The following is a 10937-nucleotide window of genomic DNA, read 5'->3' as shown; positions in this document are numbered from 1 at the left end:
AATAAACATATACCAGATGTACTTCATAAATTCTCCAAAATTTACAGTGCCTTACTAATGCTATCAAAGGACTACTATAAAAATTTCATGTCATTTTGCCAAGTAGAACATCCTATACAAAAATGACAAGGTAGCAATGCTTGAAATAGCATAATTAGAAAACCCTATTGAAAAGTGTCAAGCAACAGATTTCCTATTTTTCTTAGCATCCATATACTACTAGTATACCCTCCAACAAATTTCATGAGTATTGGATTCCTAAATAATTTATAAAAATTTATACAAGGATCTCCTAATTATAAAAGAAAAATCTATAACTACAAATCTACACATGCACTCATCTTCAAATTTTTACCAGAGCTCATATATGCTAAGACTAGCTTACCACAAAAATTTCATAATTTTTGGAGCACAGGAACTCTAGATATAAAATAAACAAATTTGAATGCATTCAAAAGCACATTTCAAATCTCTATTTAAATCTCCAAAAATTTCTACTGTAAATGTCAAGAACATATTTTTCCTAAATACTACACTTCTTAAGGAACACTAACAAATTTATTTCACAATTTTGGAAGCTACCAAACTGAAGATACAAAAATTACAAAACATATGAAATCTACATTCAAAATGAACTAGCTTTAATACATGGAGTCGCTGACAAGCGGGACCCACTGGTCAGTTGACCCCACCAGTCAGTGAGACAAAACAGAGCACGACGGCGCCGCTCAACGCTGCGCGGCTGGAGCTCGTCGACGGCGAGTCCGCCGGCGGTGACATCATCACCTAGTGACCGACGCGACCTAGCGCATCTATCGCACCACTTGGCCGGCCCTATGGTCGACGCCAGTGACGACAGCGGCGGCCATGGCGGATCGGCGCGGTGGGACAACGGCGGTACGCCGGAGGGGGCTACGGTGGCTCGATCGAACGCTACACCGAGCATCACCGAGCTACGGCGGAGCTAGCTAGCGCCCTATCGCGGCCTAGGGTGGACGGTGGCGACGTGGCCACGGAGACAAGGCTAGCGGTGGAGCTCCGGCAAGCTAGCGCACGGCGCTGTTGCTTACCCAGTGCTACCAACGGACACGGGAGGAGGCAGTGGGTTGCTGGGGAGCTAGTGGTGCTGCTGTGGTGATGAATGGACGGCTCGTCGTGAGCCTGCACAGGCTATGGCGACGGCGGTGCTGTGGGAGCTCAGCGACGTTGCCTGGTTCCGCGGCGAGAGCAAGGGAGGGCGCTGGAGAGGGAGAGAGCTGGCGTGAGTGAGTGGAAATGGAGCGGGCGCACGCGGGGTGATAATGGCCGGCTCAGGCCTAGCGCTGCCCGGCGGATCAGAGCTACGGCGACGCGCGGCCTTCATCGCGTCCACGCGGCGTTCGCGTTCTGGCGCCGGTCGGCCACCGAGCGCTGGTTCAGTTCGTTAGTCATCCACGAAGCCGAGCCTGACAGCGGGTTTTGCAATCGAAATAACTCCCTATGCAAAGCGATTCAGTGAATTCTTTCAGAACAAAAGTTGTAGTCCTAAGTACCATCTCCAAATGTTGTTCAATGATCTCGTGCTAATTCACAACATAAATTGAGTTATATCGTACCAAAGGTCAGGCTGACAGCACTGTCAGGGCATGACTTAGAACAAAAACGGCTAAGTGTTGCAAATGTTGATTTTTCTTATTTTGTGATCCAATTTCACACATGCTAGGAGCTGAATCAGTTAGTGACCCAAAAATAAAAGTTGTTCCTTATGTCAAATACTACAGCTTTGCTTTAGTGATCTCCTCCATGCAAGGTCTCTAACACCTAGTTCAAACTTGGTCAAACATGTCACATTTACATGATGATACACATCAAAGCATGGCTTAATGACCTTTTTACCCCTAACCATGAATATCAAAGTTGTTCATAAAGATACTCTAAACATGTTTAAGCAATTTGCAAGGTCATTCAATCATTTCATGTAGTAGTCACTCATAGGGCTAGTTAGTGTAATCACAAGAAAGCTTTAAGTGTTGGTTCATGAAATGCAACCATGAACAAGGTCCTATTTGCTACCCTAGGTGTTGCTACATGTTTGTGTGACTCACATCCACCAAGTACATGTGTCCACTCATGATCATATGCATAGACACATGGAGACATGAAATAACGAGAAAAGTTGCATATGTTTAAGAATCATGCGATAATAAGCAAATGTTGCAGATGTTTCAATCCAATGTTTCAAGTGTCAAAGCTTATATATGAATGCTTTATGATCATGCTCATGCTATGCAAGTCAAGTTATGCAAGGCTAACACCCGAGGTGTTACACGCGCCGTGCGCAGCAAGGTGGAGGGAGAGAGAGCCCCAGCAAGGAGCCACTCACGTTCACCTCGCCAGCGGAGCCGCGCTTCCGAGCGCCGTTATGCCGAGGGCGTACCCAGTCACGCCGGTCATGTCGCTGGGGAAGAATGGACCGGGAAGTTTTGGCCAAGCCCAAGGAAACGTTGCCGAGGTACAGCCATGGCCAGGAACAGCCGCTCACCGTCGGTGGGCGCGCCACCTCACGGTGAAGCAAGAGGAGGGACCGGAACAGTAGTTCGGTGCACCATGTGCACCATGAACCAAGAGGGAGAAAGAAACGGTGAACGCGGTCCACCGTAGACCCCACGTGCACCCGTGAACTGCTTGGTCATGCCCACCGTGAGCCAAGCCCACAATGATTAGAACCCTTTTTCAAATCCACAGCGCAACATGGCAACACGAGGAGCTGCCACGTGTCACCGCCTGGAGTTCCCAGTTCATTTTCTTTTCTAGAAATTCAATTAATCTTTAAAAATTCATAACTAATTCATTTTAACTTAGAAAAATACCAAACCAGTGTTCAAATTTTTCTAAAAAGGAGCTCTACGTCATAGGCTTGTGTTTGAGTGCATTTGGATCTTTTGAAATTCTGTTGCTTCTTTGTGCACCTTTATAGGAGTCGCTCACGCGACCATATGTTACGTTTAAACAGAGCCGGAGGACCTGCCGACCGAGGAGTATGACCCTGACTACAGCGAGGACTTGGGAGACGAGCTGCCAGGTGCCACGCCCCACCCAATCTCGTAGATCCTATTACGCATGCTATACCTATAAATGCTAGCGCTTTATCTCTTCTGCAATAATATGATGTTAGGTTGCATGGTAGTTTTATTTGAGCCTTATACCATGTTGCCACCTTACTCCTGCACACCCGCTGATAGGCTAGATGCTCACTTGTTACATACTTACTGCTTTACTCTTACTCGCATTATATCTGTGATGTGATGCTGGTGAGGGAGAGACGTATGTGCGTAAGGCACGAGGTGCCATAAAACTTGGTAAAAACCGGACAATGAACATGGGGAGATCTTGGTGTGAGTCTTGGGTGTGTGTGGTGAGGGTTGAGTCGATCGGACAGGATCTTACGATGAGTCTTTGAGGCAAGTCTTGCCGAAGGGGTGCGACCTGGGCATCCTTTGTGAGAGTTACCTATGGCGGGTACATGTGAGAGGTGGATCGGGGTGTTGGTTATCCCTGGTGAGGTGCTGTTGTGGCACGGGGAGTTGGTGATCCCCTTTGAGAAGATATCCTGTCTGGTCCCCCTAAGGACTGGTATGTCTTGAGAACCGGAACCATGGGACCTTCGTGCACACCACTCGCTCCCGATGGGCGGGGGACAATTACCCGACTGACTAGGGCGGTACCACTACTACTAGGTTGGAAGGTGATAGTGTAGGGAGGTACGGGCATGGGGACCCACACCCTCCTAAGATAGCGTAGTGACCTTGGGGGCCCGGTACTACGTCTCACAGTCTCAGCGTTTCGGTGGACTCTGGGGTGGCCCAGGGCTGAGTGGTAGGGTGGTACTGTACCGGTTGGGAGGTAGTCGAAATCAGCCTAGACGAGCCGGATCGTCGAGGATGGCAATCTTGTGGATTACCAGGTGTACCTGCTCTACAGGGTTGATCGATCTATACATATAGCCGCGTCCACGGATATGGACATTCCCATGACCTACGCTTCACTTGATTAGAGAGATGAGTCCTTCTCTACCTTTCCCCCGGGTTACGTGTTGGATTCTGGCTTGGGCCGTTGAGGCGAGATCTGAGCGGGAGTCGATTTGGTCACCTAGAGAGTGAGATGAGATGAGGTGTGTGTGAGATGGGTGGGGAGAACGTGTGAATAAGATGGGTTAAGAAGAGAAAACCTGATGAACATACTATTATTATAACATTAACTTCTGGCATAGGAAACCCACAGCCTAAATAGGTCTCTTTCTACTTCCCCAATGCATTCTACTCTCCACAAAGCAATGCAAGCATAGGGTGGGCGATGCGTGGCTAGTACCAAGTGTACTGATAGATTTTTGGACAGGTTCCGAGCCCGAGTACGACTATGAGGGCGATGACTGGGAGGACTAGAGGGTCTGTTCTGCGCTCGAGCTGGTTCTAGGAGATCGTTTTCCGCTGCTATCCTCATCTGAGGCTGTTCAGGATGCTATGTGTGAGTGTGTTCCACCCTGCGTGGCGAAGAGAATAATTCATGTAAAAATCTATATTGTACTCTGATAATCGTGCATGACTTGCTGTATCATTGAGATTTGGGTAAAATGATGGATTGTTTCATCATTTTTACACTTCGTTTCTGTGGTTTTCCCTTCGTGGAAACCGAGGACATTTCAGTTGGTATCAGAGCCATGCTTGACCTTAGGATGGACCCATAGGTTTGGACATTAGGATTATGAAAGATCTTGACACTTTCGGTTATATTACCGACCGTGCTGCATTTTCGTGCATGGCTTACCTCAATTTCGCACTCTCTTACCAAAAATTTCATTCTACTTTAACCATCACCTCGCTCCGTTCCACTCTAATTCACCCTGTATCACTCAGGATTCATCTAGTATCACCCTGATTTACCTTGTTTCACCTTGTTTTTACCAAGTTTCACTCTGTATTACTCAAATACTTCATAAATAACAAGTACTGACTCCGTCTTACGGTTAAAAATTGCAGATGGCTCCTGTTGTCGAGCTCCCTGTGGACGGACTGGCCTACCGTGGGTTCGCCATGATCCTATATGATGTACTGGACTCGCTAGGTGTCCCCACAGAGAAGATCGAGTACGTGTGCCGGGGTGAGCCAGGACCCGACGGGTTCAAGGGCCACATCGTGGTCCACCTCAAGGTCCCCGCCAGCGAGTTCGTACCTGTGCTACGTGCCTTCGAGACATTGGAGGTGGAGAACTCCATCGCTTCGTGCGTGCAGTCCGTCTCGCGCACTGCTCTCCGTGGTGTGATGCGTGACACACACGACTACCTCAAGACGGGACCGTACCGCCTACTGCCTGCCGCTCTAGACCTCAACAGGTTCTCAGAGCCGCAGATCACTGCTGCAGAACGTGCTGCGCGTGATGAGGTCAACCCCTGCCTGAGGGCCTCTACACAGTACATCATCGCCCAGGATCGCTACATCATGGATGTGGAGATGCAGAACCGCCGCTACCGAGACTTCCTATTCTGTTGCGACGAGGAGTTTCTCAAGGTGGAGCGCAAGGAGGAGGAGATGGTCGGCAAGCTCGAGGAGGAGCGCATGGGCTATGACAGGATGAAGACCTTCTATGAGACCCATGAGAAGTCACTTCGAGAGGAGATCGCCAACCTCAAGGACAAAGTTGGGGACGCTGAGCTTCACCACGACTATCTTGAGTCCAAGGTGCTTGAGTGTGAGGATCGGATTGAGCGTCAGAGGATTACCCTAAGGGAGTTCCATGAGAAGGAGAAGCACCGTGGCATCAGGAAGCTTGCCCTGGAGGCTCATTGCAACACGATGGAGAAGCTAGCGGTGGAGGCTGCCATCACCACCACCTACAACATGCAACATCTGGTTCACTACATCAAGTGCACCGAGTACCTACAGGACAAGGTGAACCACATCAGCCAGGCTTGGATCGATGCTGATCGCAAGCATGTCCAGGAGATTGGGAAGGTCCAGGGTGTCCTCTTACCTGGGATGCGCAAGAAGCCACGCAGACAGCCTTTCCACGTTGAGGCCACCAAGCTCAACTTCAAGGCTTGCCCGATGGAGGATTACTCAGAGGTTCCGAGGACAGAGATGCTAGACTATGCTCTCACCTACATCACGAGGATCCACCGCTCCGACGACGAGCTCCGTGCCATGGAGGGCACTCCCGAGGCTTCCACTTCCGGTCCTTCTACACCACTCGTCACTCCCGGCCAGGAGTAGTTAATGTAGTAGTAGACATGTTGAGCCCTGCGTGGCCAAAGACATGACGCACTTATGAAGTAAAGTAGGATGTCCCACTTTTGGAGCTGCCTGCGAGTAGCACGATTCCCGCAAATCTGTCAGTGTAGCTACTGGAGATGTCGCTATGTAATAAATTAATGTAATGGATGTTTTGGATCTTATTGCATCTTATGGTTTTTATTTGCTTCTTTGTATGAGTGTTGGATAGAAATCTCATTCTTAATTTGATAAGACCACTTAACAATGAATCTAACGAAAAATGTTAAATAATGACTTAACCCTGTAGAGAGATGTCTTGCCGCCGTTCTGCTCGTCTGAACAACCGCTCGCTTTCCCCCGCGCCCATGGCCTGTGGACATGGCCGTGGCCGTGGAGGAGGCAGGGAAGCACCCTTCGATGCCGGGGAGGAGCCCGCACCAGAGGAGCCCGCACTGGGGGCGGGTGCCGCCCAGCAGCTTGGAGGAGGAGCACCACCGCCGCCACCACCACAGTTGGCGGAGGTGATGGACCGCCAAACCTGCCTCTTGGAGATGCTGGCTTAGGGGATGCTTCACCACCGTGGGGGTCCTCCAAATGACTTCTAGCGGAAGTTGGAGGGTTTCCTCAAGCTGAGGCCTCCTATTTTCGACACCGCCAACGACGACCCCATCGCCGCCGAAGACTGGCTCCGTGAGATGGAGAAGAAGCTGGACCTCACCACCTGCACTGATGAGGAGTGCATGGGGGTCGCTGCCCACCAGCTCACTGGCGCTGCACGCGCATGGTGGGACAGTTACTGTGACGCCCACGAGGACCCAGGGAGAATCTCTTGGGAGGAGTTTGCCGAGGCCTTCCATGAGCATCACATGCCCGAAGGTGTCATGGATGCCAAGGTGGAGGAGTTTTGCAACATCTCCCAGGGCTCCTAGAAGGTTCAGGAGTACACCACTCGCTTCACTCGCATGATGAGGTATGCTCCAGGTGAGACCGATACCAAGAAGAAAAAGATGTACTGCTTCAAGAAGGGGCTGAACCCTCGTCTCAAGGTGGCCCTCTCGGGTCATGCCTGCCGCACCCTTCGTGAGATGGTCAATAAGGTACTGGAGATGGATAGGGATCGTCTGGAGGCGGATGCCCTCCACAAGGAGAAGAAGCGCCGGTTCGAGAGTTCCTCTCGTGGCCCAGCCCTACAGAGGCCATGTGCTCACGTGCTTCCCCCGCCCCGCTCACGCTACACTCAGGGGGCTATGACCGCTCCAAGCCATGGAGGTGGTACCTACACCGCCAACTACCACCATCCCGCTCAGAGCCGTCCTACTCTAAGTCACCCCACTCAAGGAGCTGGCACGTGGAGGACCGCTACGCCCACCCCCATAGGTAGCGCGCCCTTCACTTGCTTCGGTTGTGGCCAGCCTGGTCACAAGATCGCCGAGTGCCCCATCAAGAACGGCACACCGCCTGCTCCGACCCAGGCGAGACAGGCTACTACACCTACTGCTCCGCGCAAGAACGTTGCAGGGGCTGTCCGTAGTCGTCTCAACCACATGACCGCGGAGGATGCCTAGGATGCTCCCGATGTGGTGTACGGTATGTTTTTAGTACAGGGAGTTATAGCTTCAGTTTTATTCGACTCTGAAGCTACTTGTTCATACATTTCCACCAAATTTGCATAGGGGCATAGCATACCTGTGACCCCCCGCAAGGAGCCCATCGACACCAGTTCACCTTTGGGTCACATTATATGCACCAAGATATGTCAGGGAGTGAGTATCACCATCGAGGGCTACCCTTTTCTAGCCGATCTCACCTTACTTCCATCTGAGGGACTAGATGTCATACTGGGAATGGATTGGTTGACACATCACAAAGGAGTGATATCTTGTTCACCAAGGTACGTGGAGATCACACACCCGAGTGGTCACATAATCCGCTGTAAGCCTAATCAGGGAAAGACAGTCGCTCTATTGAGTGCCTTAGAGGCCAAGACAATCAAAGAGGTAACAGTTGTGAATGAGTACCCTAACGTGTTTCCTGAGGAGTTGCCAGGCATGCCACCTGATCGGGATGTGGAGTTTGTGATTGACGTTCTACCAGGTACCAGGCCTATTGCTAAAAGACCCTACCGCATGTTAGTCGATGAGCTGGAGGAGCTAAAGAAACAGCTCAAGGAGTTGTTGGACAAGGGGTACATCAGACCCAGTGCTTCACCCTGGGGTTCCCCTGTTCTGTTCGTGAAAAAGAAGGATGGATCCATGAGGATGTGCATTGACTATCAGAACTTGAATGCCGTGACAGTCAAGAACAAGTATCCTCTGCCTAGGATCGATGACCTCCTAGATCAGCTGAAAGATGCCAAGTACTTTTCCAAGATTGATCTTAGGTCTGGGTATCATCAGATGAAAATAAGAACCGAGGACATTCCTAAGACGGCTTTCGTCACCAGATACGGGCAATACGAGTTCACAGTGGTGTCCTTCGGACTCACTAATGCCCCGGCCTATTTCATGAATATGATGAATAAGGTATTCATGGACGAGCTGGACAAGTTCGTGGTGGTGTTCATTGATGACATCCTTATCTATTCCTCCACCGCCGAAGAGCATGAACAACATTTGAGAGTGGTTCTGGAGAAGTTGAGGCAGAATCAGCTATATGCCAAGTTTAGCAAGTGTGACTTCTGGCTCGAAGAAGTTGCCTTTCTTGGTCATGTTCTCACTGCTGAGGGAGTCGCTGTAGATCCCACAAAGATTGAAGCTGTGAAGGGGTGGGAACAACCCCGCAATGTGACCGATATCCGCAGTTTCCTCGAATTGGCTGGGTACTATCGAAGGTTCATCGAGAACTTCTCAAAGATAGCCAAGCCCATGACCAACCTACTAAAGAAGACTAATGAGTTTGAATGGACGCCCGAGTGTGAGCACAGCTTCCAGACTCTGAAACAGAAGCTTACCACCACTCCTGTTCTTGCCTTACCCGATATCCAGAAAGACTTCATAGTCTATTGTGATGCATCCAGATAGGGACTGGGTTGCGTGCTGATGCAATGTGGAAGAGTAATTGCCTATGCGTCCCGACAGTTGAAGGACCATGAGCAATGCTACCTGACCCATGACCTTGAGCTTGCCGCTGTTGTGCATGCCCTAAAGATCAGGAGGCACTACTTGATCGGAAATAAGTGTGATATCTACACTGATCACAAGAGCCTAAAGTACTTCTTCACATAGGAGGATCTGAACATGAGACAGCGCAGATGGCTAGAGCTTATAAAAGATTATGACCTGGAGATTCACTATCATTCGAGAAAAGCTAATGTAGTCGCTGATGCCTTGAGCCGAAAGAGTTATTGTCACAATTTGTCCATGGAAGCTATACCACCCGAGCTGTGTCAGGGAATGGGTGACCTTCGTCTTGAGATTCTACCAAAGGGTATGCTAAATGAGCTTCGAGTGCAATACAACCTCAAGGATCGGATCCGCAATGCTCAACTAGAGTGTCCGGAAATCTGGGAGATCCGAGAACTCATGAAGAGGGGCAAGTGCCCCGAGTTCAGGGAAGATGTGCAAGGAGTGTACTGGTACAAGGGCAGAATCTATGTACCATCTGATCTCGCCTTGCGACAAGAAATCTTGGAAGAGGGTCATGACTCTAAGTATTGTATCCACCCAGGGGGCACCAAAATGTATGCCGATATGAGGAAACAGTTCTGGTGGAAAAACATGAAGGCAGATATCGCCGGACATGTCACGCGATGCGACATCTGCAATAGAGTCAAAGCTGAGCATCAGAGACCGGCCGGGCTGCTTAAACCCTTGGACGTCCCGGTGTGGAAATGGGAGAGCATATCCATGGACTTTATAGTGGGTTTACCACGAACCCCTAAGGGCCATGACTCAATTTGGGTGATTATTGACCGACTGACCAAGGTAGCTCACTTTGTAGCTGTGAGGATTGACTACAGAGTTGATAAGCTAGCAGATATGTACATCGAGCACATTCTCAGACTCCACGGAGCCCCCACCAGCATAGTGTCTAATCGTGGCACGCAATATATGTCCAAGTTCTAGAAGAGTCTCCATAAGGCCATAGGGACACGAGTGGATTACAGCACCGCGTACCACCCACAGACAGATGGTCAGACAGAGAGGGTTAATCAGATTTTGGAGGACATGCTCCGAGCTTGTGTCTTGAAGTATGGGTCGGATTGGGAGAAAAGCTTGTCCCACGCAGAGTTCTCATACAACAACAGCTACCAGGCTAGTCTCAAGATGTCACCGTTTGAGGCATTGTATGGCAGAAAGTGTAGAACCCCTCTGATGTGGTCAGAGGTAGGAGAGAGATCATTCTTTGGACCCGCGAAGATCAAAGAAGCCGAAGAAGGAGTCGCCCAAGTGCGAGAGAACCTGAGGATTGCCCAAAGCCGACAGAAAAGCTATGCAGATAACCGTCGGAGAGACCTCGAGTTCCTGGTGGGGGACTATGTTTATCTCAAAGTCTCCCCACTTCGGGGCACTGTCAGATTTCATGTGAAAGGGAAATTGGCCCCCAGGTACGTGGGACCCTACAAAATTTGTCAGAGGATCGGCAAGTTGGCATACAAGGTAGAGTTGCCCGAGGAGTTGACAGGAGTACACCCAGTGTTTCACGTGTCCTAGCTACGCAAGTGCTTGCAGTTGCTAGAGCAAGAGGTGCATA

The 10937-nt window shown here is 50.0% G+C and overlaps 1 protein-coding gene across 1 annotated transcript; it reads left to right on the top strand.

Moving 5' to 3' along the window:
• Positions 1-6610: 6610 nt before the first annotated feature.
• LOC136503907 (uncharacterized) lies at positions 6611-7174 on the top strand. The gene is made up of 2 exons (XM_066498830.1): positions 6611-6766; positions 6851-7174. Exons 1-2 carry the CDS (start codon positions 6611-6613, stop codon positions 7172-7174), a joined length of 480 nt encoding a protein of 159 aa, XP_066354927.1.
• Positions 7175-10937: the final 3763 nt, after the last annotated feature.

The sequence above is a fragment of the Miscanthus floridulus genome, chromosome 14 (assembly GCF_019320115.1).
Source record: "Miscanthus floridulus cultivar M001 chromosome 14, ASM1932011v1, whole genome shotgun sequence".
Taxonomy (NCBI): Eukaryota; Viridiplantae; Streptophyta; class Magnoliopsida; order Poales; family Poaceae; genus Miscanthus; species Miscanthus floridulus.
This window is presented reverse-complemented; position numbering and strand designations above follow the sequence as displayed.